General features: G+C 43.7%; 1 protein-coding gene across 1 annotated transcript; it reads right to left on the reverse strand.

Annotated features, from left to right (window-relative positions):
- Positions 1-1108: 1108 nt before the first annotated feature.
- LOC104600235 (putative WRKY transcription factor 43) lies at positions 1109-7600 on the reverse strand. Its single transcript, XM_010263088.3, has 2 exons — positions 6942-7600; positions 1109-1417 (listed from the first exon to the last, which is right to left on the reverse strand). The coding sequence occupies exons 1-2, from the start codon at positions 7358-7360 to the stop codon at positions 1240-1242; spliced, it is 597 nt and encodes a 198-aa protein (XP_010261390.1). The 5' UTR covers positions 7361-7600; the 3' UTR covers positions 1109-1239.
- Between the last annotated feature and the right edge of the window lie 20247 nt (positions 7601-27847).

Here is a 27847-nt window from a genome sequence, read left to right on the forward strand (position 1 = left end):
GAGTAAAAGATTTAAAAGTTAAAACACCCTAAGTTTTCATAAATTGACTTAAACGTACCATATTTTTTTTTTCCAAAAGACTTAAATATACCTCATGGGCTGACCCACTGGACTTAAAAAAACCCTCCATCAATGAAACATCACATGTGAATTTATTTAAAATTCCTAAAATCTAATTTTGCCCTTCTAAGAAGAAGAAGAAGAAGAAGATGATGAAAAAAGATGAGAGGAGAAAAGATAAAAAAGGAATATTAAACACTGGTGAAAAAATAGGAGAGAGAGGGGGAGGAGGGAGGGAAATTGAAAAGTGAATTATTCGATCCAGTTGATATTCTGGATTTGATGGGTTGAAAGAGAGAAGGGATTGTTTCAACTTTCAAGTTCCGTCCCTCTTGCCCCAAAGAAATGTGTTTTATAATGTAATAGATTAACACTAGCACATTTCTTCTACCCCCCCACCCCCCTCTGTTCAATATAAACTCTGGAGTTGGAGATAGGATGGGATCATAGAAATGAACAAAATTTCAGCCAGCATTTCCACATTTCTTTCTTTATTTCTGTGTTTTTTTCATCCTATTATTGGGGGTTGGAGACCTATTATTCTTTGGTGTTTTCTATTGATACGCCCACCACTTGAGTTTGAAAAATTCAGAATATATTTTGAAAACTTGAAAGAAAGTGAAGGATAAAAAAGTCACAAGGTATATTTAAGCCTTTTTGAAAAACATAGGCCATGCCTAAGTCAATTTATGAAAACTCATCTTATGCTTAGTGTTTTACGTACCCTAAGCTAATTAATATGTAAAAAGGACTATCACATTAATATTTTTTCTTTTACGTACCCTAAAAGGGTTTAGGGGCGGAGATAGGATTTTTTATTGAGGGGGTCAAAAGCTAGCAAGCATGGATTTGGGGGGTGGGGGAAGCTAGTAAACATAGGTAGGGGGCCAAAATCTAAATGGGTATTATGGGAATTTTCAAGGCATAAAGGGGTCATGGCTCCCCTCTACCACCCCTAATTCCACCCCTGAAAAGGTCCAGATCTCCTAACACCAAATTTATCTGTTAACATGAGAAATAAAGAAGGAATTGAAAGTTTGAAGGAATCCCCAACATCAACATTGATATTTCAAATACAGATTTTTCTGTTTCATGTATAATTTATACATGATTTCATAATTCACACGTGAAGATGGTTTTAGTTGCATATGTTAAGGCCATAAAATGGAAGGTGTAGGCTTAAAACCTAGAGAGGAACTGTATTTGCTTCAGAAGAGGACTCAAACTCTCCATTAGTTTCTCACATGGATGGTTGTGTATGCCTTCATATGTTGTCACGACGATGCTTGTGTCCTTTGACAGTCGTTGAACCTGCTTCTTCACATTGCATGTATGATGCGTGCAGCGATAATAACTCCTTCGTTTGTATTAGAGAATGAAAAGATGATAAGAAGGCAATCGTTTGAAATAAAGAGCATGCAAATACAATGAAATAGAATACATCAATACATCATCCAATACGTAAACACAACATTAATTGTCTAAAGTTGGCTCCTTTAGTTATAGTCAAACATATTCAGAGAATCTGAGTTCTTATAGAGAATTGGACTTATGAGATCATTGCCACTTGGTTTTTAAACTCCATGTTTGAGTTTCTTAACCCTTTGATCTAGTTCTACAAATTAATTAAAAACTTCAATAGCAAGTTCATAAAACTTAACTGATTCTCACCGTTTTTGAGATCCTTTTTGTTAGGTTGTATTTGTCTCAAAGAACTGTTTAACTTAAGGTTATGTTTGGTTTGAAGGAAAATGAAGGAAAAGGAAAGGAAAAGTAAGAAGACCTTTACAAATCTTGTATTGGTTTCCCTGTTTTTTCCTTGCTTTCCCTACCTTTTCCTTCAAACCAAATATACCTAAAAGCTTAAGCTATTAAGTGAGGTGAAGTATTTATTCTCTAACATGCCCCTTTACATGAAAGTAGCTCATTGGGATTAAAGCATGGGCAAACATAGGCTCCACCTGGCCACCCATACCTTATGTTGAAATTAAATTAATTATAATGTAGACGACGAGGAGTGAACACTAGGCTACTTGGTTAGGCTCTGATAACACCTCAAAGAACTGATCAACGTAAAAGCTTAAGCTATTAGATGGGGCATTTGAAATAAGTATATATAATCTAAAAGTTTGATACCATTCCATCTGAAGCCTTTTGAGTTGTTCAATACAAATTGGTGAGAGATGTGTATTATCACATCATATATGAAAATAAGCTCAGTTAGAATGATTTTTTTTTTTTTTGAACCAAGCGAAAATTTTATGGCTGTTAATGGGTTAGATCCAACCTGACGGATCCTATGGACTTGAACTGGTTGGGTTAGTTATGATTTAAAAAATCGGAACCGATGGATTGGTTCAAACCTAAATTACAGACCCAATTGGGTCGGGTCTAATTCGACTCCGAATTCTTAACATTTAATTCCTGTCAGATAGGCTTCAATTCCACCTGGACTCAGCTCAGACCCGACCCATTTTTTAGGGTATAAGTAGCCTGAAGTCTTAGCACAGTCTTCCTGAAGATCAGAGACTATGAAATTAGGTGCGCCCACTGCTGAGATGGAGAGGCCCATGTTTAGAGTATAAATAGATACTTCGTGGGCAGGTATGTTCCCCGATTTAGAAACATAAATCATGGTTTTTAAAAACGATCCAGTGAGCAAATCGGTTAGGGGTCTAGTTATCGGTTCGAATAGTCTGATCATTCGATCTGAACGATCAACTCGTTCTAACAAAAAAATAAAAAAACCGTTAAAACCGTTTGAATGATTAACTGGCCGGTTTAGCAATTTACTGACTAAAATCAACGATTTAAAAAAAAAAACAGAACTGGTCAAGCTCGATTTTCTGGTCCGATCTGGTTTTGAAAACCATGACATGAACAATGCTGATCTTATGTAACTAAGACAACCTTCCAGGCATGCAATTTTATAGGTATGCCTATTTTCAACTATAAACGGCATCCACCTAACTTTTCTCCTAGCTTAAAGTGGATATTCTTCTAATGGTTTTAAAGATCTCAATTGTATTAAATGATTTGCTTAAAGTGGATATTCTTCCAATACAGATGTGGCCCAAGGGGGGGGGGGGCTGTGTGTCATTGTTATGTATTGCAGTATTATACTGTATCATGTCTCTTAATGAAATCTGACTTTTCCGCCCATCTAATATCCAAAGAGTGTGTTGTAACAAATATATTTTTTAATCCAAAAGCGTTATTGTGCCCAAATGCTCTTTGCAATAAAACTCTTTCCTTTTTCTTCCTTTAGGGAAAATGACCAATCAGCTCAGATTAGAATTTTATAACCCTATAATGTATTCTGACTGTAAATTAATACCAAATTTACGAGTAGGATGTAATTTATAGAAGGAGAAAGTTAGTAGTAGGGGAGGCTGGAATTCAGAATTCTATGTTTCCGTACTTCTCCGTTTTTTTATCCATTTCAAAAACATGATTTATTCTCATGATTTGATGTTTTAATTAGTTCATCTTTCTTGCTAAAAAAAAGTTCATCTTTCATATTTTATTTGTATTAGGAAATTGTGAAACGCCCTAGGGTATCTGACAATCTTATATACTTCCCTTGACTTTTTGAAAAAAAACAAGTGCATTAATTTTCTAAGTGGGAAACAGAGACTAATGCAATAGTTTTTCTTTTTTTTTTTTTAAATACCATATTTATCCTTGGCCAATTTTGTTTAAATGTACAACTACCAAAATACCCTAAAAGAATAATATTCCAATGTAAAAAACCCAATAAGAGAGATGTTCCAAAGCTTCTAAATATCATCAACAACAATAAGATGAGAATCGAACTAGATGACATGATCGACACAGGGCTTGAATATATCAGCTTTCTATTCTCCTCCTGTGATGCCTTAATGGTAATAAGGGCATTTTTATAACTTTAACACCTTTATTAATGAAAGGCTAACGGAAGTGAGATATTTGGGCTTTTTTTTTCTTTTTTTTTTTTCGAAATGCTAGGAAAGGTTTTTGTTAAGGTCAAAACATACGAGAGGTTTATAGGATTGTCAAAAAACCTAGGGGAGGTTTATTTAATTTTCCCTTATTTTTCTTTACTGTGTACACAATCCATTTAAATTCATAACTGCATTTAAAGTATGCTGAGTCTAATTTAGTAATAACTTGTTTTCTATTATTGTCTTCATGAATCTATTCATGGAGCAAATGGAACCTCCCCTGAACTTTATGATATAGTTGCAAGTAGACCCTTTTGGGTAGAATTTTTTAAAAGGGTAAATTGCTGAAACCTCCTCTAAAGTTTGGTAATTAAAATCACCTCCTATAAACTTTCTCACATAGTTACAGGTAGGCCTCTTCAGTTAGAATCTTCTAAAGGTAATTGAATTATGAACAACAAAAACAAAGAGAATTCAATATGCAGTTTTACCTTTGAGTGATTGATATGAAGGGCAAATTTAAAAATCAAATAAATTTCAGAAAAGAGATTGGAAGGGGGGTAGTGATTCACATGACTAGAGAATTTGAAAAGCAAACATTTTTGTTAAAAATAACTGCATGGGTATTTTGGACACTTTCATGCCTCTTTTTAGAAGACTATTAGAGCAGATCTAATTGCATCTATGTCAAAAAGTTTAGAGGAGGTGATAGCATTTACTAAAATTCAGGGGAGGTTTCAACAATCAAAAACTTCAGTTTCAACAATTTACCCTTTTTATATATACAAGCTTTTAAAAAAATTGTATATATACCTTCTAAACTAAAAAGATTATTATTTTTTCAATGGTTAATGCTTTAGAAGAGAAAAAGTTGTAAGAGAGAAGAGGTAGGGCATAGGAATGACATATGGGCAATAGCAAAGATCACAATAGCCACTTAGAGGGTCCCCCATTTGATAGCTGCTTTGTACTATTATCACCAATAATCCCTTTGCATGGCAGAAATAAGTGGTTTGAACTGTCTACAATTCTATTAGGGATTGCAACGAGGCATGTTTTGTAAATTTTAGACTTTATCCAAAACCCATAGTGAGTTGGATTTTATGAATCCAAACCCTCCTCGACCCTACCCTCTCCGCATTTAAGGGTAGGGTGGGTTGGGTTTATAATAATCTAATTTCTCATTATTTCTTGTTATATATAAGTAATAAATAAATAAACAAATAATAAGTTTTTTAATTACAAAAAACACATAAAGTACCAATTATCATTCACATAAAACTCAAAATATTATTAAATTCAACACCTAATACATAAAGTTAATTTATATGCTTTCTAACCATATGCCGATTTAAGAGGGTCGGATTTAGCTTAATGCATACCCTATCTGTACCTGTAGGGATTGTAGAATCCCAAAACCTGCCCCCGCTCTTCAAGCAAAGAAAAAAAAAACACTCCATTCGGGGCAGGTAGGTAGGGTAGAAATGATCTCCCTAAATTCTACATTGATAGTGGGCTAATCAATGTGATACAATCACGTATAACTGTAAAAGATTTGGAGTCGAAACAAGTAAGGTTGTCCGGGAATGAGTGTAAGTGACCTGATCATGGTTGTAAAACTCAATGAGTCAGTTGAAAACTCGTCCGACTATTGACTCAGATGGCTAGGAACCGTAGCTTGAGTCAAATATTCCGTTGGGAGACTTCAGCAGTTCAGCTTTGGATTTAGCTCTTACCCACTTTTGAATAAGTTACTAGAACCCAACTTTATCAGAAAGTCAATTTATTGGTTGAGTGCCTTTTGGCTTTGGGAGAGCTTTTACGCAGAAGCTTCCAACGTTGCAAGATAAAGCTCCACAGGGAAAAACATGAAACCATATCTAAATAAAAACCCAAAAGTTTGCATAAATTGAAAATTTGACTTTCTGTAAAGTTATGTTTGGTAACTTTTCCGAATCAGATCAGTCAAGGCAGCTCAATTCGACACTCCCAAATTTTACCTTCCACGTATTGCTAGGTTCCACCTTAACGTTACTCATCCAAGACTAAAAGTCTAAAACCAACATGGCATAGCGGATTCTTCTTCGAACTTCTGCTGTTTCTAATTATTTTTCTGAATTTATGATCTGGTTGGACTAGATGGTCGGACCTCAAACCGGAATTACAACTTCAATTCTAAGAAATGTTGATTTGGTTAAATTTATCCCGGTTATGTGTTAATAAGTGTCGTATCCTTTTATATATTCATTGTTTCCGACTTATTTTGATACAATAGGTTTAAGAAGATAATTTAGGACCTTTTTTTTATATTTTATATGGGTTTTGTGGATTTATTTTGCGATCCATATCAAACAAATGGTAATGTTTATGGGGGAATTCTAAGGCGATGTGTAAATGATTAGTAGGGATGGCAAGGAGACTGTTTTAGCCAGGGATGAGGATTAATCAGATGCCTAATCAAGGACAGAGACAAGGACAGGGAGTGAAAAACAAACACACCACCGTTTGCAATTAATTCAATACATTATCAGTTGATTTATTTCAAACGGTGGCGTGTTTACAATTCACTGGGAGTCGTTGAATTGTTCTGCGAGACTTCGACCAGGTAAAGGTTTATTCACCCTAGCATGAGCATTGATTTCCCAGTTCAGGGCATTTTAACACACGGAAGGAATTCCACACAGAGCAGAGCAGGGTTCCTGAAGAAACCTCTCTAGAATGCATGGTTCCTGAAGAAACAGCTTTTATTCCACCAACAAGCTAATGAATCGAAGAATATATTAATGTAATGAGGAGATGAGTTACCTCCTCATGTTTAGAGACTGATCAGAATTATATCTTAAGGCATGATTTAATATGTTGCATTCATAGAGAGGATGATGGTGCAACAGAAGCCAGCAGTAGTAGGTCGTAAGAAACTAGCTAGAGGCATATATGCATGATATCATATGGACACACCTGGGAAAGTTGCTGTTCTTCACAGCTTTCTGCCCGTATTTCCTCCAGCGGTAACCATCATCGAGAATATCTTCTGTGCTCCGCGTCTGGAACGCAAACCTCGGCCGACTTGCCTTCTTCATCCTGCTCGATTTTACCTTATCTTTACCACTCTTTTCATCTTCGGCTTTATTTCCAGTTCTAGTTGTCACATCTGCATTCGACAAGAGTGGCTTCTGCAGATCGCCAAATCCAAATGGCGAAGAGAGGAGGCTAACCCAGTCGATGTCTGGTAGGATATTGGAACCTTGCAGCAGGTTATAAGGTTGATAAAGAAGAGGAGGGTGCAATGACGTGGATGCAAGTGAGGGTGTCAAGATGTAAGATGGGTTATTGTGGGACGACAATGGTGGCAGTAGTGGTGGGGCTTCTCCTTCCATGGGCAGGGCTCCACCGTGAAAAGATGCACAAAGAGTTCTGGTCGTGAAGAAGTACTAAAGGATCCCTTTAAGCTCTGAATTGGTGAAGGTTAGAGGAGGTTGGACAGACCCTAAAGAGACGAGTCGAGAGAGAGAGAGAAATTCTGTCATCTCTCTTATCACAACACCCCTAGCCAACTAAATACTACCTACTGTACGTTTATTTTTTCTGTTCAACTGTCTCAGACCGATGAACCAAATTGTTGTAGGACTACAGTTATAAAAATAAGAACTTAGCACTCCACCGCTCCATTCCATGCCTTCGAGTGACTTCTCTCGTGCACTCGTGCCCAAAGGCCAAAACGAATGTTCTAGGTATAAAAATTTGGTTGACCAACCCGTTGGGTCACCATCTTTTGACTAGTCACTGCTGGTCGATGCATGGTTTTCTTTCCTTTCGTTTCCTTTTCTTCTGGTTAAACACAAAATACTATCAGCTATACCTCTTCCCTCAATCTCTACGTTTCCCGGCGATCCGGCAACAGCATGACGGCCCGGCAATCGAATTTTCATCTTCTTTTTAAACCTAAATTGTGTCATTATAATCACTCAAAAGTCGAGAGATTTTTCGGGCCGATTATGCTACCTCTGCAGTTCTCCGGCGGTACTCTCGTCAGAGTATTGAAATGAATGATGGGGATTTTCGTAGCTCGCATGGATTACGAAACATGATGTTTTTTCCTCTGTTTTTTAGGGTTAGCGAGCATTTTTAATGCTTACAAGTTTAAGGATGGAAGGGGAAACGCTGCGCGCAGGAAAATCAATGGAAATTAATGAGAGAGAGAGAGAGAGAGAGAGGATATCAGTCTCATCTGATTCGATTGTTGCTTTGCCTTAATTACTTGCTGCAAAGCAGAATGGACATGAGTGGAGATGGACCATCCCCTGGTTTCCAGTTTGATGGATTAGAATGAATAAAATTAATAATTAAATATTTAAATGCAACGTACTCAACCGACTTCAGTTTCAGACTTTCAACCACGGGTATTAGGCAATCGTCTAGCTAGTGAGCCCTAAATATTTATTATCTATTTGCAGCTGTTGGGGAGGGTGACCTACCTACAAGGAGACCGGATCTGCTCCTCGCACCAACCTCAACCTCACGCGCGCACGACTTGAAATGTGATATAAGGTTGGTGTAAAAAGTTCTAAGACTCAGATTGGAAAGAATATAAATGCAAATATGTATAATACAAATATATAAAATAATACAAAATGTAAGATTTTGCACTCCGCATATTTGTATATTTGAATATCTGTTATACGATCAAGGTTTACCCAAACGATTTAGCTGTTCAGCAAGAATCAATGATAAGGTTTAATGCCAGTACTAAATATATAGGGCTTGCATTATTTTTTACGGTGAGCCCATGAATTTATTACTTGCGTGGAACCTCATCATTGGTTCCACAACACGTGGAACAGGTAATCTGAATTCTTGTTAGATGTTTATAATAGGATATATAACTGATGAAGGGTGATTTGGTCCGACCTCGTAGCCCAGGGACACGTGTATATGACCTGGCCTAGTGAACAGCTCAGCCTGACAGCATGACCGCAACTCGATGGGTGAGACACGCCGAGTCCAACGCTGGTCACAAGGCGAGTTAAGCAACTCGTCGGGGACCAACGCCTGGTCAATTTTGACTCCCACCAAGTGTGGAAGGTCCCAAACTATCCCAGAGGCCCGAGCTCCCCCTAAGGGGTCCGAAGCTCTCCCTTCTCAAGGAGGAAGCACCCCGGCTCTTGGCTAAGTGTCCTGAGCACCTCGGGGCAGCACCGTCCCCCCCCCCCCCCAGTGCAGGCACCTCGGCACCTCGGCACCTCGGTACCGGGACAAACCTACCCCAGGCAGTCTGGTGTGCGGTATCTCGGTAGACTATGGGGAGCCCTGTCTGACATCTGTACCTATCGGACCTGGTGGCAGGGCTCTGATCCCTCGCCAGGCGGCGTTCCGTTTGCCTCCTCTAGAAAGCATGACATCTGTACCTGCCACACCTGCCCTGGCAGTAACGGCAAGGGCGGTGGCGGTTATGCCAGGTATGACCAAGCTCCAACATAAAAGAACTCCAACTCTCACAAAGAAAATGTATTGAAGCTTAAGCACTTTGAGCACTCTTACCCTTTACTCTCTCTTTGAGATTTTCTCAAGTTCTAACTTAGCCATCAAAGTGTTCCCACCAGGATAACTCCCTAGGAATCCTTCACTTCCTCCTTCCTCTCAAGTGTCGTTCGTTCCAGTCAGAAGATGGGTCACAGCCAGCTAGGAGTGCCTAGATCGTGCAGCATCATTTGGCATCGTCTGTGGGAAACGCTTCGAAAAACCTCCCTTTAATCTCTACGAAACTTCCCTCTTTTACTCACCAGCACCATTGACACCCATGGCTTCTTCTAGCAACTCCGAACGCCGGAGCACCCCAGAGGAGCAACTCCAATTACCCTCCGTTTGCATCGGGCAGTTCACCGTCCCCCTCTTTGCGGATGGGATTCGTAGCCTGAACGTGCCCGTAACGGTGGCACCCGTAACTGTCCTGCTGCCCCCTGCAGTCGGGACGACCTCCGCTGAACCCACCGTTCTCCCTCCGATGGCCGGCCTAGGCCAGCTTGAAGACTTGATACAGTGCATGCAAGCCATGCAGGCCCAGATGCAGCAGTTTCAACAACTCCAGTTTCACCAGTAGCAAGTGTTGCACCAAGTATCTCAGTACCAATACCAACAACAGTTCCCTTCACTCCCTCCCCGACATCCGACGACGCAGCCAGCCAAGCCTTAGCGCCGCAGTCAACTCCCTTCCCGCTGGGGAGAGACTTCGGCATCATCTCACGGAAGGAAGGGAAGACTCCCTACCCCCGCCACGCGGCCCACGGTCAGGTCGGGGGCTTCCTAGTCGGTTAGGCCAGCGTCACCCCAACACTCGCAGTTCGAGCCTCTGCTCGCGGAGAACAGGTTCGAGGTGCTAGCCGACGACCTGGAATAAGGTCCTTCTGTCTACAGCTACCGGCAGCCATCCCTACCTCCCCCTGGGCCCATCGAGCTCAGCAATATAGAAGCCAGCAGCACCAACGTCGAGCCGGCCAAGAAGCAGCAAAGACGTTGCTGGGCTTGCCGAACTACCACCGTCCACAACCTGTCTGAGCTCAAGGGAAAAATAGAAATAAGCTCGGGAGAGGTAAGAGCTGCACCACTTCTCTCTGTCCCCTCTCCTCTGTCCCCGGAGCTCCTTGCGATCCCCATGTCCAAGGACTTCAAGCTCCCACTGTTGGACAAATACGATGGGTCCTTTGACCCCAACGACCACGTTGATGCCTTCTAGTCTCATATGCATCTGGCCAAGGCGAGTGAATCTTGCATGTGCGTGGCCTTCTCCACTACGTTCAAAGGAGTGGCCCGCACCTGGTACCAAAACCTCTCGCCGGGCTCAATAAGGAGCTGGGTGCAGTTCGTGAAGGTCTTCACCTCCCACTTCGTCACTAGCAAGAGATGCTCGAGGACCCAAGAAAGCCTCCTCAGCATAGTCCAGAGAGATGGGGAGTCCATCCAAAACTATATCCAGAGGTTTAATGACGCTTGCCTACAGATACTCGACCTGGACCCTGCAATTCAGCTTACAACGGCCAAATGAGGTATCACCCACAAAGAATTCAGATGGCATGTGGTCGTCAACCAGCCCAAAACCGTGACCGAGTTCCTCGAGCTCGCAGATCGGTTCATAGGAACAAAGGAGGAGATCAACTAGAAGGGCGAGCACGCCCCCGAAAAAATAAAGAGGGAACCGGAACCCCCGGCTCCTAATGACTACAAGAAGAAGAAGGATCAAGCTCGAGGGGGAGACCCAGTTCAGCCTTTCCGAGCTCCAGCTGCAGAAAGGGTGTTTACACCCCTCAACACGAAGCGGGCCGAGATCCTCATGGCGATCAAGGATGCCCCGTATGTAAAGTGGCCACCTCGACTCAAGGCCGATCCTAATGTTAGTAACAAGAACTTGTATTGTAGTTGTTGGACAGTTTTGTATGCCCTTAGCTTCAATCAGAATTATGTACTTTATGAGTTTATTATAAATGAATAAAAGTGCATATTTGATTCATGTTCCCTTGGTATGTTTCTGTGTAATACCCTTAAACTGGACACTTAATGAGACTCGTGTTAGTTTAAAATGTTCACAGCCAGTGGGTTGGTCTGGGGAGGCCTATCCTGATAAGGCTGACACTGTTGTGCCACCAAGTCGGTTGGGGTGGCCTGTCTTAGCTGCCAGGGTGAGACCCTAGGCACATACAGTGTAGGATTAATTGAATCTTTGAACTGGACCAGATTTCAAGTATTGCCCTGGACCTTGGAGATTGATGGGCAAAACTGTAAAGTTACACCCGACCCCTATACTCGATTATGATACTGCACTAGGTGTCGGATTGGGCTGTCTTTGATGTACCAATCAGTGAGATCCTTAGCGGGGGTCAAAACCTGGGTATGTTGGGACAGTCTGAGAATTCATCTGAGTGGGTGATCATAGTGACATAATCAGCCCCTTTTTCGGACAAAGGTAATGATCGGGGATGCACTCTCATTGATGGAAACCAAGACTGCCGGCAGCCATTTTCAATCGTTGAGATTTGTTTTGCAAAGTATATTTTATATGAGATGTAAAAGTATATATATTATGGTTTCTAAAACGTTTGCAAAAAGGTTTTAATTCCCGAGATCCATATAAGTAGAGAGTGCAACACTGTTCCTTGCAGCCGAGGGAGAGGTCCTCTCTTGTCGGGCAGTGTATGATCATTATAGGCTGAGAGGTTAAGTGTAAGACCATTGAGGATAATACCTGATGGGCTAATCTTGCATTTGCCCACAGTCCCTGGGTGTTACAAGGTGGCTTGGCCCAGGGACCAGTTAGGGTAACACTGTTCCTTGCAGCCGAGGGAGAGGTCCTCTCTTGTCGGGCAGTGTATGATCATTATAGGCTGAGAGATTAAGTGTAAGACCATTGAGGATAATACCTGATGGGCTAATCTTGCATTTGCCCACAGTCCCTGGGTGTTACAAGGTGGCTTGGCCCAGGGACCAGTTAGGGTAAGTGTTGGGCCCATAGAGCCCATTTGATGGGTTTTAGGGGGTGCACTGTCCATAACAGTGTATTCGGCCAGGCCTTGTAACAAAGACTGGGCCGAACCCATGTGGCTGATGTGTAGATCAATGCTTGGGTCCCATGCCATACAAGGAAGCCCAACTGGGCAACAGTTAGGAAGGTTAAGTGAGCACATAAGCTTAATGGGCCTAAAGCCCATTTTGAATTGGACTTATTTAATAAGTTAAATATGGGCGAATTCTGAGATGGATCAGCAGATAGGATAGAGTCTTAACCCTATCCACTCAGAGAGTCCAGATCTGAATATGATTCAGATCTAGAAACCTCCTAATGAGATTAGGAGAAGGCTGATCTAATCTGCAGATAAGATAAGGGTTTATCCTTATCACCTAAAGAGAGGTCTGATCCAAATATGATTTGGATCAGCAGCTCCTAATTGGATTAGGAGCTGATCTTTTAGGGTTACAAAAGCAGGAGGGGGTGGCAGCCTTTAGTAGAATCACATAATCAGATCCTCTTCAGAGTTGAAATCACAGAAGAAAGATTTCTGCAATTCTTGCAAAGATCTTTCTTGCCGCCTCCTTCCTGCAACCGCCAGACATCCAGTTCGATCTCCAGTTGTGGGAGAAGTCAAGATTCGATCTTGACATCAGTTCTTTGAGAAAGAATTGATAGGAAGTTGTGCTCACGTGCCATCCTGCTGTTTCTTGCGAAGGACAGAATTCTTGGAGAAGAATACTGCTGATTCTGCTCCATCCTGCACTGCGCCATCTTTAGTGGGAGCTCTTTGGATCCTTCCTTGGGCTTGAACACCTTCGTTGGGAGATACTTTTTCTCCGTATCAGGATTGATCCTTGAAAATATGATTTTCTAAATAGGGAATGCGATTCCCAGTTGAAAGGGAGAGAAAAATTTTTGAAATTCGCCCCTTTATTCCGCAAGATTTGGGCATCTATACGATGGATCTCTCATCCCTTCAGTAGTTTCCATAGAGATCACGGTCATAGCACCGAAAATTGTAATAACCTCCGCGATGAGATAGAAGAGCTCATTCATCGCGGATATTTGAGAAATTTTGTACATCATGGCAATAATAACAATAAAGCAGGTCGGCACGGGGAACAAAAAAAAGAAACCCCCGAGTCCAGCAGACAGGCGGAGCAACCGCAGAGACAACCTCCAGACGAGAGACCAGTCTGAGGGACCATCCACGTAATCGTTGGAGGATCGATTGTCGCGGACTGCACCTCGGCAGTAGCTCAGTCATCAGCTCGCGAAGCCGCCAGAGAAGAGCTAAACTCCCTGAAGCGGCTAAGGGTGGAGGAGCCGATCTTCTTCACTGAAGACGATGCGCGAGGAGTCCACCACCCCCACGACGATGCACTCGTCATCAAGATCAAGATCAACGACTTCGAAATCAAGCGTGTCCTGGTATATTCGGGCTGTTCGACAGATATCCTTTTCAAGGCAGCCTTCGATCAGCTTCATATCCCAGAGGATGACCTGAAGCCCGCAAGCACTCCATTGGTGGGGTTCAGCGGCGAGGAGGTCAGGCCTTTGGGAAAGGTCACTATGCTGGTGGAGGTCGGTACCTGGCCCAGTGTGGTAAGGCTCAGTCATGAGTTCCTGGTGGTCGCGACCCCCTCTCCATACAACGCGATAGTAGTCCGGCCCATCACCCACATCCTGCGAGCAGTAGTCTCCACCTACCACCTAGCGATGAAGTTCCCTATAGACTTCGGAGTCAGAGTGGCGCGAGGCGATCAGCTCGAGTCCCGCAAATGCTACGTAGCCGCCCTCAAAGGAAAAGCCAAGGAGGCTGACGGCCTTGAGCTGGGACGACTCGTAGATCAGTTCGCAAAGTGGGCCACACCTACTGAGGAGACCATCCCTGTCCCGACCTCGGCGGGCAACCCAGCGCGGGTACTTCTGATCGACGCTTCTATTGAGGAGCCCCTGCGGTCTCAACTGGTAAGCTTCTTACTTGAAAATTTAAACGCTTTTGCATGGTTGGCGGTAGAAATGCCCGGCATAGACCCCAATAGTATCACTCACAGACTTAATATTGATCCTTCAATTAGGCCCGTTAGACAAAAGAAGCACAACCTAGCCTCGGAACGATGGAGGGCAGTCGACGAGTAGGTCGGGAAACTCCTTGCAGCCGATTTTATTAGGGAAGTTCATTACCCGAGCCGGGTAGCCAACCCTGTTCTGGTAAAAAAGGCAAATGGAATGTGGTGCATGTGCGTCGACTACACCGACCTGAACCGGGCTTGCCCAAAGGACTGCTTCCCACTTCCCAGGATCGACCACCTAGTGGACGCGACCTCGGGGCACGAGTTGCTGAGCTTCTTGGACGCCTATTTTGGCTATAACCAAATAAAAATGGACCTAGCTGACGAGGAGAAGACCGCCTTCATAACCGAATTTGGCCTGTACTGCTACAAGGCCATGCCCTTTGGGCTGAAGAATGCTGGGGCTACTTTTCAAAGACTTGTAAATAAGCTGTTTGAGCCACTTGTTGGCACAAAAGTAGAGTGTTATGTAAACGACATGGTCGTCAAAACCCAATTTTCACATGAATTAGTACAAAATTTACACTCAGTCTTTGAAATCTTGCGTAGATTTAATATGAAGTTAAATCCGAATAAGTGCGTCATCGGTGTCACCTCGGGTAAATTCCTGGGGTTCATCGTCAACCGGAAAGGCATTGAGGCCAATCTGGACAAAATCAAGGCCATCCTAGAAATGAGACCACCTCGAAAGTTAAAAGAGGTCCAGAAGATGAGTTGGCCGCCCTAAGTTGGTTTTTGTCCAAGTCCGTAGATCGATGTCTGCCTTTCTTTAAAGCCATAAAAGGCAAAGGCTTTGAATGGACTGAAGAGTGCCAGCTTGCGTTCGATGAGCTTAAAAGGCACCTCGCCAGCATCCCAGTCTTGACCCGACCCAAAGTGGGTGATGTTTTAGAGCTATACCTCTCGGCGAGTGACGAGGTGGTCAGCTTGGTACTAATAAGAGAAGTAGATCGGGTCCAACGACCCGTCTATTATGTTAGTAAAATGTTGTAGGGAGCAGAGACGAGGTACCCAGAGATAGAAAAATTAGCCTATGCGCTTGTTATAACAGCCCAAAAGCTCCGCCCATACTTCCAAGCTCACACCATCGTTGTCCTTACCAATAAACCTCTGAGGCAAGTTTTACTCAAGCCCGAGGTCTCGGGAAGGTTGACAAAGTGGGCCATTGAGCTCAGCGAGTACGAGCTTCAGTACAAACCGCGAACCACTATCAAGGCCTAAGCCTTGGCAGATTTCGTCGCAGAATGCACCTTTAGCTCCGAAGTCCCCAGGCCGGTAGAACACGAGGCCCCCAGTACGGGAGAGCTCAGAGTTCCTGGACTGGTTGAACTCGAGCACCGTGAAGTAGCAACCAGTGCGGCATCTCTCTTGGTTAGGCCAAGCCCGAACTGGAATGATGAACCTTGGATCCTTCACATAGATGGCTCATCAAATCGGCAGGGCAGTAGAGCTGGGATCGTTCTGTACGAACCAAGCGGTGTGAAATTGGAGTACGCGCTACGCTTTGAGTTCGTGGCATCCAATAACGAAGCAGAATACGAGGCATTGCTAGCGGGGCTGGACCTTGCACAAGAAGTGAAAGCCAAACACATCGTCGTCTGCAATGACTCCCAGCTCATGGTGAATCAAGTCCTGGGTGAGTACGAAGTTTGCGAACCAACTATGGTAGCATACTTAGCCAAAGTGAGAGAGACTCTGCTCAACTTCTGGTCACACTTCATCCGGCGAATCCCGAGATCAGAGAACGCTGAGGCCGATGCCCTGTCACAGTTAGCCAGCACGAGAGACAACACTGTGAGGACTGTGTTTATAGAAAACTTACCTCGGCCTAGCATTCTCAGGGGGGCAGAGGAGGCCGCTCCCGTCGTTCAAGCAGAGCCGAGCTGGATTGATCCACTCACGAGATTTCTGCTACACGGGGCCCTCCCCACAGACCGTAATGCCGCCAAGAGGGTAGAGCGCCAGATAGCCAAATACATCATGATAGACGGACGGCTGTACCGAGGGTCCTACATGCTCTCCTACCTGCGCTGCCTGCAACCCTTGGAAGCCGAGCTCGTCCTCCACGACACTCATGAAGGCCTGTGCGGTGGACACTTGGGGGGCAGGGCCCTCGCTCAGAAAGCACTACGACAGGGGTACTACAGGCCAACCATGAAGACAGATGCGACCGAGCTTGTCAAAAAATACGACAAGTGCTAGAAGCACGATAACATCCACCACCGTCCTACCGCCGACCTAAAATACTTCACTAGCCCATGGCCATTTGCATAATGGGGAATTGACCTACTCGGGCCATTCTCGCCTTCAACAGGGCAAAGAAGGTTCCTAGTGGTGGCAGTGGACTATTTCACAAAGTGGGTCGAAGGCGAACCTCTCACGACAATCACAGCTTGGAACGTGCAGAACTTCTTTTGGAAGAACATAGTGTGTCGTTTTGGATTACCTCGGGTACTGATCTCCGATAATGGCAAGCAGTTCGAAGACATCAAGTTCCAAAACTGGTGCCGAGATATGGGAATTCAGCAGAACTTCACCTCCGTGGCGCACCCTCAGGCGAATGGCCAAACGAAAGTTATGAACAGGGCTATCCTTCGAGGTCTGAAAGCACGCTTGGACCAAGCTAAGGGACTGTGGACGGACGAGCTGCCCAGTGTACTTTGAGCCTACCGTACCACGGAAAGGACTGCCACGGGAGAAACTCCCTTTAACCTTACATACGACACTAAAGCAGTCATCCCAGTTGAGATTGAAGTCCTCTCCCTGAGACTAGAAGCATATGAAGACAGAGCAAACGAAGATGAGCTACGTACCAACCTCGACCTGCTAGATGAAGTACGGGACCTCGTGTACATCAGGACCGCGGTTGGCAACCTGGTTCTCCGCAAGGTTATGGTGCCTGAGCCCGGCTTTGGCAAGCTCGGTCCGAACTGGGAAGGACCCTACCGAGTAAAGCGAGTACTCGGGGAAGGAACATACGAACTCGAAACCCTAGAAGGGAAACAAGTACCTCGGGGGTGGAATATCGTCAACCTAAGACTATATTACCTGTGAACCACCGCACTGAGTGAACCACGAGTCACTCCCTTCTAGCCTTATGGCCAATCTGTCGAACTAGCGACAACCTCGGCAACATGAGGTCCAGTCACCCCCCTCAGCAGGGGCAGACTCTAGGAAAACAGTTTGGAGTGCCCACGAGTCACTCCCTCCCGCCTAAGGGTCAATGCGCTAGGTTAACTGAAGACCTCGGCGCTATGCATGACTCTACCGCCTCGCCAGCATAGGCTTAGCATGCCAAAGACCAAAGGCGTCTCAAGAACAGACTTTCCGACTCCTAGCCTACCTCGGTATACGCTACTAGAGGTAAACGCCAACCTAAATAGCCAAGCAGGCATGTCGGGCATGCGCCTTACTATGCCTACCTCCGCGTACGTCGCTAAAACCTGATGATCACCCCTACTAAGTGCAGGAAGACAGTTCTGGGTGACAGCGGTAAAGGGTCACTCACCTCAGGAACTGAATTTACTAACTCAACAGCTCGGATAAGGCAAACACTCCGGTAGAAGTGAATCACACAAGCGCTTAACAGAATATACATATATACTCTCATTGCATAAGTGTAATTTTATTACAGAATCCCAAGTACAAAGAAACAAGAAAAGAAAATACAAGTAACACACAACTACATGGAAGGCCTATCAGCCTTACTTGGGGCCTCCTCGGGGGCGTCAGATGGGTCGGTAGTATCGGCCTCCTCGTTGCCGCCCTCATCGTCGGAGTCTGGGTCCTCCGTGGCCTGACAGGCCATGTCGTCTGTAATTTTATAAGTGGTGAAGGTGCTTACGTCAAGGTCAGGGTATGTGCGCCTCATCCACCACCTGCCGAGCTTGAACCCCCTATGGTAGGCTTGCGACATTACGTCGTCAAACCTAGACGACTTGACATAGTTGATGATGGCCTGGGCATTCGCCTCCCCGAGAGCTTTGTCAAAGATCTCGGTCTTCTCCTTGATGTCGGCTTTGAGGTACTCCACCTCGTGCTCCAAGGCCCCCTTGGCTTCCTTAAGCCCTTGCACCTCAAGCTGCGAAGCCCTCTGACACGCCTTGAGACTCTCCATCTCGAGCTTCAAGGCTTCCTGACCTGCTTTGAGCTCGTTCACCTCGGCCTTCAGCCTATCCCTCTCGCGGGCCAGCTCCTCCTTCTCCAACAGTAGGGCCTCGATAAAGCTCATCTGGGCGGTAGCGTCACTCTCCAGCTGGTGAATCTTGCCCTGAGCTGCCCTTAGCACAGTGTGAGCCGCGCGAGATGACTCCTCAGTAGCCAAAGCACGCCTCAGGTGTTTGTCGGACTGGAATGTCAGCGCGTGCACAGCAGTGTTCACCTAGCAAAAGGGGGTTGGTCAGTACTAAAGAAAGAAGAAAGAAAGGAAAAGAGGTGGCTCTTAGGGTGTGAACTCACCACCATGTCGTGGGTCGCAGCGCAGGCCCCAAGCTGACCAGGGGAGAGTTCGACCCAATCTACAACCTCCGCAGTAATAGCAGCCCTCCTACTCCTATCAAGCCCGATGTCGGGGTTCATGATGCTCTCTTCCTCCTCCAGAGTGCCCGAGCTGGATGCCGTCGTGTCTGCGGCACGATGAGCCGATCCTTCGAAGGCCTCGGCAACAGCCCCAACAGGATTTGGGACTTCAGCGGCAGCCCCAACTGGCTCAACGATCGACTCTACCACTGTTCCAGGCCCCCAAGGTGGTAAGTCCCCCTCCAAGTCTATCACAGGAGGGGAATCAGGGAGCTCAGGCCCCGAAACGGGAGCCTGTGGGGGGGCTCGGGCCCCAAAGAGGGGACTTGCGGAAGATCAGGTTCAGAGGTAGGGGTCCTTGAGGGCTCCACGCACGCCTTCTTGGTAGCCCGCTTCTTCCTCTTCTTCATCTGACGGAGGAGCCTTGGACCGGTAATCCTCTCTTCCTCCATGGGACCTGCAACAGAGCTCGTCGTTAGTAAAATTCAAAGACACTAGGCTGATTGAGCAAAACACTAAAGTGGAAATCAACCTAACCGGGCTCAAACCGGCCTGAATGAGCTTTTCTTCGGCAATGTAGTCCCTATGATCGAACCTGGCCTGAGCCCCTGAGTGAAAGGTCTCCCACGTCTTCCGGTTAAGGGCAATGCTGGGAGCTTGAGTGGCCACCCTTCAGTTGGTAAGGAATGACCACTCCGTGCTGCTCCAGACTACAAAGTAGTCCCGCTTCCAGGCCGGGACCTTGCTTGGGAATTTGTGTAGCATTTTGAAACTTGGGCGAGGGGATAGATAGTAGGTCTGCCCATGCTTGGGGGGAGCGCTAGAGGCACTCTTTTTTATTAACAGGATGGAACAAAGGATATCTGCATCTCAAGGGAAGTTATGTTCGGAACAGAGGGAGATGGTCTCGACCAAGTTCCGAATAGAATTGGGGTGGAGTTGGTCTAGCGTGATGCTGAAGCGCCTGAACACCTCAGGAATAAGGTGGTGGAGCGGGAGACGAAGCCCGCCAACAAGTTGTTCCCGGAAGATCACGATCTCTTCTGGATGAGGTGTTGAAGCCTCTCCTGCGTCATGACAGATGGACCGAACTGTTCCGACACCCGACCGCGACGAGAGGTAGACGCCAGTTTGCCCGAGCCCACCCGAGCCTCGTGGGAAGGACGGGCAACAGCAGGGTCACCCTGACCTGAGGTACCCACCTTGGGTTCGTCTAAAAGACTGTCCCCGCTAGACATAGAAGGGAATGAACTGGAAAAAAGGAGAAAGGGAAGCTCGGGAACTCACCAGGAAAAAGACGCAACCGGACTAGGAGACCCGAGCTGAAGACTCCAGACGCGAACAATCAGGATCGAAGTGATCTGACGGTCCTCAAGAAAACCAGCTGCGAGACTCTCAAGGCGAAATCAGTTTAGTGCGTTTTTTGGCATCCGCAAAGTCCAGATCGCGTGACGTCCGCGCGTAAGCTGTACGCGACCCAGGTTTTCTTTCCGAACGACCCGAACGCCAGATCGGTCCGGCCAACAAGTTGCCTAACAGGGTGGCACGAGTACCGAGTCAAATCCACCCGGCGCATCATGAACTCCCCGCGCTGGGTCACCAACCCCAGCACGGGGAGTGGGGGGCAATTGATCAAGGGTGATTTGGCCCGACCTCGTAGCCCGGGGACACGTGTATATGACTTGGCCTAGTGAACAACTCAGTATGACAGCATGACCACAACTCGACGGGAGAGACACGCCGAGTCCAACGCTGGCCACTCGGCGAGTTAAGCAACTCGCCGGGGACTGACGCCTGGCCAATTTTGACTCCCACCAAGTGTGGAAGGTCCCAAGCTCTCCTAGAGGCCCGAGCTCCCCCTAAGGGGCCCAAAGCTCTCCCTTCCCAAGGAGGAAGCACCCCGGCTCTTGGCTAAGTGTCCCGAGCACCTCAGGGCAGCACCGTCCCCCCCAGTGCAGGCACCTTGGCACATCGGTACCGGGACAAACCTACCCCAGGCAGTCCGGTGCGCGGTAGCTCGGTAGGCTGTGGGGAGCCCTGTCTGACATCCGTACCCACCGGACCCGGTGGCAGGGCTCTGATCCCTCGCCAGGCGGCGTTCTGTTTGCCTCCTCTGGAAAACATGACACGTTTGTTAAGCCCGTACCTGGCGATGGCAGTTTGTGACGGCAACCTGCGCCTACCACACCTGCCCTGGCAGTAACGGCAAGGGCGGTGGCGGTTATGCCAAGTATGACCAGGCTCCAACATAAAAGAACTCTAACTCTCACAAAGAAAAGGTATTGAAGTTTAAGCACTTTGAACACTCTTACCCTTTACTCCCTCTTTGAGATTTTCTCCAGTTCAAACTTAGCCATCGGAGTGTTCGCACCGGGATAACTCCCCGGGAATCCTTCACTTCCTCCTTCCTCTCAGGTGCCGTTCGTTCCAGTCAAAAGCCAGGTCATAGCCAACTAGGAGTGCCCAGATCATGTAGCATCAATAACCCAACTTCAAACTTGTACCCATCATATGGATATGGTGTTGCATCATTTGGCTGCATTTGGTAAGAATGTAAAATGCACTGACCGAGAAAATGCTTTATTTGGTTGTAATGGGTGCAAATAAGGGTGGATTCGAGCCAAGCCGAGCTGAGCCAAATAGTATGAGGCTCGAGTTCGGTTTGAGCTAGAACCTTGAGCTTGAGCTCGGCTCGAATAAAAAACTCGTAAGCTTGAGCTCGACTTAAGAAAAAATGTTTTATAATATATATATTATTTGATATTTAAAAAATTAAGAACTATAATAATTAGTTATTATTGTATATAAAAATAAAATAATATATATTATTTTCTATAAATGTATTATTATTATTATATGTAGCTATTCGAGTTCGGCTCGATTATTAAATGAGCCTGTAAATTGGGCTTAAATTTGGCTTGAAACTGAGCCGAGTCAAGCTCGAATAACTCGTAAAGAGCTCGGCTCGTGGCCACCCCTAGGTGCAAATATGAATTTTAAGGCCGAAAATAACTTATTTTGCATTGACGATCTTTGAATGTATTTCTATTTTGAACTCAAAACTGGTTGAAAAAACAAATTTACTTTCATTTCTTAATACAAAGATACATCATTACCAAACATTTACAAAACTAAACTGGAGTGCAAATTTACTTTGCTTCTACACTTGAAATCTTTACCAAATTCAACTCGGAAAATTGCATTGATTATTTCATGATGTCTTTTTTTTTCGGGGGTTGGGGACTTGGGGGTGGTTTGTCCATACATGGCGTCTTATGATTGAAATAAATTATTGAGCTCCAAAATTTCAACAATAACTTTCAAACCTTTATGAAGGTTCATATATTACAACCAAAGTATCAATGATTTTTTGAAGGGATACAAATTACCGATAATTACATATACAAAATATGAGTACATGTCCACACATGTACTTTTTGTAATTATAAACAATGGTATTCATCGTATTAGGGGTGCAAGTCCAGTGAGGTTAGGTCGAGGTTAGGTCAACCCTAACGGAATTTTAATTTTTCGGTTGGCCTTACTTTTCGATTTCCTTTTGTCAAATTTTCATATTTATTTGATTCAAGGTTGCTAAATAAGGGTGTAAACAGATTGAATTTGAATTGGATCAGTTAATATCTGAATTCGAATCCGATTAAAAAATTCGATATTTGATGAATATTAAAAATTAATATTCGAATTCAAACTTGATTAAATATTTAAATATCCGTTTTTATTTGAATTCGGTTAATTAATTATATTAGGTAATTAATAAATATATAAAATAAATATTTTATTTATATAAAGTATATAAATTATGTATATAATTTAATTATTATGTATATAAATTATATAAAACATTTTAAAATTTTATATAATACATAAGAATTAAATAATCGGTCGAATTTGGATATTTATCGAAGCGAATCAGGTCATATCTGAATTCGAATCCGATTAGCTATTCGGTATAAATAGGATATCGAATTTGACCGGTTAGATTTTCAAATTATCTGAATTCAATTCAATTATATCGAATCTCGAATTTGAAATTGGATTTTTGAATACCATTGACACCCCTATTGCCAAATGTTATCATACTTTAGAAAAAAACTTGAAAAATAAAATTGTTGACATACATACATGTTGATAAAAACACAGATACATATGTACCTATGTATGCATATTTGTATAAATAAATATGGATGCATAGTTTCATATATGCATATTTGCATACGCACATGCCTAAATATATAAGTACATACATACATACATGTTTATATAATATTTATACAAATAAATATGAAGTTAAGTTGGGCTTGGATCAGGTTGGCCAAGGTCCTAACCCTAATCCAACCTTAAATTAAGTCGGATTCATACTTTTTAACCCTAACCACAACTTTAACCTAACCCAACCCAATTGGACTTTTACAAGCTAGGTTTAGACTAACACAACCCAACTTGTAGCCCTACTCAAAGTGTGATAATATGTAGGGGTGAGCAAATGGGTGGGTTCTACCCAAAACCAAATGGAATCAACCTCAAATTGGTTTGACCCTACCCTATGTGCTATCAGGTAGGGTTTGGTTCCAAATTCTTCTAACTAAATCCTCCCAAGCTGGTTCCAGTGTCTAAGGGTTTACTCTACCCCAACCGGCCCAAAGAACTAGCCTTGGTGGAACCACTTTGATTGTCCTTGATGGAACTAGCCTTGGAACCGAACATGACTTGAAATAAATCCCAAAATATTTTAAGGATGTAAAGATTTTATTAGGTAGTATTAATGATAGGGAAAATTCATGATAGGTACCTTCTACTTTATGTTGAGTGCCAATTTAGTACCCGAACTTTAAAATGCGACAATCTAATACCTAAACTTTCAAAATGCGACAACCTAGTACCTACCGTTAATGGACCGTCAGTTATGTATATCATGTGACCTCATGTGCGATTTAAGACTTTTGAAAATGTCAAAATTACCCTTGAAAATAAAACACACTGTTCATCATCTTCTTTCTCAAGAAAATGAAATAGAACCCAAGCTCCCAACAGTCCAGACCATCATTTCATGACAAAAACCCAAGAGCCCAAAATAAAGGGCTCACTACTCGCTATCCTCCAAGAGCCCAAAATAAAGGAAGCGATAAACCCATGTTTTTAAAACCCAAACTTTAGAAGCTTATGTGACAATCCTCCACTCCTCAGAAGCTTACGTCTATGGTGCCATAGTCTTGGCCCAAAGCATAATTCAATCCAAACTCCACCAAAGATTTGGTCCTACTTGATGACGAATCCATAACCAAGACAAGCTGGCGAGACCTCCAGGCTACCGGATGAAAGACCAAGCAAATCAAGCGCATATGAAGCCCCAACACCAGGAGAAACGCCTACAACGTGTGGATTTGGCATGTCAATACAGATGAGCATTCTGAGAAATCAGATATTTCTAATTTTTCAGAGAAATCTAGAAGTAATGATCGAGTGATGAGATTCTTTTCAGATTCAAGAGTCTCTTCTTTTGTTTCAACCATGTCAGTGTTCGACAGAATTAATGTATTGAAGATAAAATTATGGGGGTCTGTGTTCAAAGTCTTTCGACTTCTAAACTTTGTCATTCCATCCTATCGGCCTTCCGCTTCTCTCCCTTTGGCCCCTATGATTACGACCGCTTCTCCATCAAGTAGTGCCTCAAGCTAGCCAAGAAGACCTCCTATCTGATCGGCTAGTACTCCGCAATCAACGCTCCACTCTAAGCCACATAGAGGCTGGTGCGCTAGACGATTATCGACAATTGTCTGATCTCAATGTGGATTAATTGGGGACTATCACCACAGAACTGAACTTTGTCGAGTCATTGACAAGGCCCAGACCCTGTTGAGTGCCATAGTGATGAACTAACAAACGTACTTTGATGGGCTTCTGGCTTCTCAGAGTGTCATATGGATGTTTTTTATGTACCCTTTAGTAATGTCACTTAGTTGTATAGCGTTTTTCTTGGGTTGGTGGCTCAGGCTCAGATTTGGCAAAAACACCGGGGAAGGAAACAAAAGAAAAGTGAGGTGGAGCGGTTTCTGTCTGAAAAATAACTCCCATTGTCCAGAAAAATTTGACGGTCCTATTTTAGCAGATGGTTGATAAAGAAAATTAGATGACACTTGAAGAGTATTTGTGTCTTTTTAGATGTCACTTAATGGCTGGTTAACGACAGGTACTAAATTGTTGTACTTCGAAAGTTTGAGTACTCGATTGTCGCATTTTAAAGTTCGTGAACCAAATTTCCACTCGAGGCAAAGTATAGGATATTGATTGGGAATTTTCCCTTAATGATAATATCAAGTTAAAAGATTGTTATGACAAGGGTGAGAGAATAGTGAGTAGATGATAGAGTCTGAATTAAATTAGTATCTCTCACTTTATATATTGATGTAAGTCTCATGCTGATCAATTCTCTGAAATTTAATACGGTATGATAGCCGAAGGTGGTTGCAACCACCAATGACAAAATACCGTGTCACTCAATGTCATGGAGCGGTCTATTTGAGAAGCTCTCTAGTCTCCACTGGACTGCTCCCCTCTCTTTCTTTCTTTCCCATGCTCTCCTTGCCTCCTCCGATCTACTGTCCATCAACAACGGTGGCGTGCACACATTCTCCGCTTCTCTCTCTCTCTCTCTCTCTTCTATTTCTTCTTCTCTTCTCTTCCTCTGAATCGGCAACCCAACCCTCCAACCAGCACTGTTGTTGCAACCTCCAACCTACCCTGGATTGAGCTCAAAATCAAACTAGTAAAGCAATATAGAGATTCGTAAGATTCACAAACAGGTAGGGGTGCAACTTGGGTGGGCCCAGCCCGAGTTCGAATCGGCCCAACCCGGAATTTTACACGGTCTAGGCACAGGCCCAAGAAGTCAGGCTTTTTTATTTTTCAGGCTAGGCTTGGGCCTAGCCCTTAGGTAGCCCAAACCCGACCCAATTATATACATTTATATATATATATATATGTGTATAGATGTAAATGTTGCATATATATTTACATACATATTTGTATATATAACATTTGTATAGATATTTTGCATACATATTTACATACATACATAACTATATGTATACATATTTGTATAAATACATTTATATATGTATAATTTTAGAGTGAGTTCATTGACCAACTTGAGCTCGGCCCGAATGCATCAAATCACAAGATGGGCTGGGCTTGGGTTGGGAAATCAGGTTTGACCTCGGGCTCGGGCCTTAAACCCAAATTTTAGGGCCAGGCCTGGGTTGACCATAAACCCAGCCCAACCCGCTCGACTTGCACCCCTACAAACAAACCCTTTTTTACAAGCATACGAGTAAAGCAATTTAACTCTTTGCGAGGAGTTTTCCACTGATTTTACTGACATGAGTAGGCGCAAGTTAATGGCCGCTCAGTTCAAGTTCTTCCCTTGGGTCTTTGCATTTTAACATTTCTGTACAATGTTTAATTCATGCTTGCTGTTGGAGAGAGAGAATAGTCTGCATATTTTAAATATTATCATGAATGCTCTCTAATCTAATAAGATCTGTAAAATATCAATCTCCATAACCAAAGGTCCTAGGGGTTCAGACAAATTGTTTGTTATTTATCAAATGGCTTCTGGGTGAATGTTTCCCTTGCCAAGAATCCCATGTTCTTTTTTCAGATTTATGTGAGGAATAAGGAAAGTTTATTTTCCTGGGTATGGTAAATAACTTTCCCACCTAGGGGGAAAGTTGTCAACACTTGAATGAGACAAAAATACCCTTTTTAATAATAGATTTTTATGGCTAAAATGGTCATTGTCTTATTTATGTGAGAAATAAAAGAACATTGATAAATGAAATTACCTGGTAAGTGTTTCCGAGAAAAAACTTTCTCAGATAACTACATTTATCCGGATAAATAACTTACCGAAAAACGAATGGAGCCTTAGTTGCATTCTCAAATGAGAAGAAAGCATAATAAAAGAAAGATTCCTTTTTCAAGATAATACAATGGACACAGACACACAACCACCAAATTTTCTCAGAAAATGACAAGCGGGCTTCGAACAATCCAACTACAATAACGAAATGAATCTGAAGTGGATGGTCTAAACCTTACAACAGGTTATGTGTTTTTTAAGCCTAAAACATTTTTAAGCTTGCATTCACGGGTAGGGTTCTTGTCTTGTGCTTTGAGAATGAACGATGACCTATGGAAGAAACAATGTAATTTGAATTTCAGTTGCAGGGGCGGTGGACCTTGCAGTGGCAACGCCAGTTGGAGGGTTGGGTTTTAACAAGAAGAGCAAAGGCAAGGAATGAGTAAGAGAAAGAGAGGGGAACAAGCCATGGATTGGGCGAGTTTTAACAAAATAACAAAATTTTAAAAGCGGGTGGTTAGAATCTTAGCCACCCATCGGGTTTGCTATCTCGTTTAGTTCAATTTTATAATTTCAAAATTCTTATTTGTTTCCTTGTAGTTTTTGGAATCATCTCAAAAGATCCCACCGGCTCTAGATTTTCAACCCTATCGTCCACCTTCAATTTATCTGTCACCTCCTCCACTTAACCTCCATCCCCCATTGTCTTCATCATTATCATGGTCCATGTTCGCCACTCGCCACCCGTCGATGAAAATCATCATTGGACCCAAGAATCCAAGAAGGCGATGCATTCGTTATTCTAATCTTAGTTGAATTAGAACGAGCATCAGAAGCAAAGACCATCAACCCTAAAGGTCATTATCGTCATCACCAATTTACCATTGCTTTTCCA

The sequence above is a fragment of the Nelumbo nucifera genome, chromosome 1 (genome assembly GCF_055504915.1).
Source record: "Nelumbo nucifera cultivar China Antique chromosome 1, China Antique-T2T, whole genome shotgun sequence".
In the NCBI taxonomy this organism is placed as follows: domain Eukaryota; kingdom Viridiplantae; phylum Streptophyta; class Magnoliopsida; order Proteales; family Nelumbonaceae; genus Nelumbo; species Nelumbo nucifera.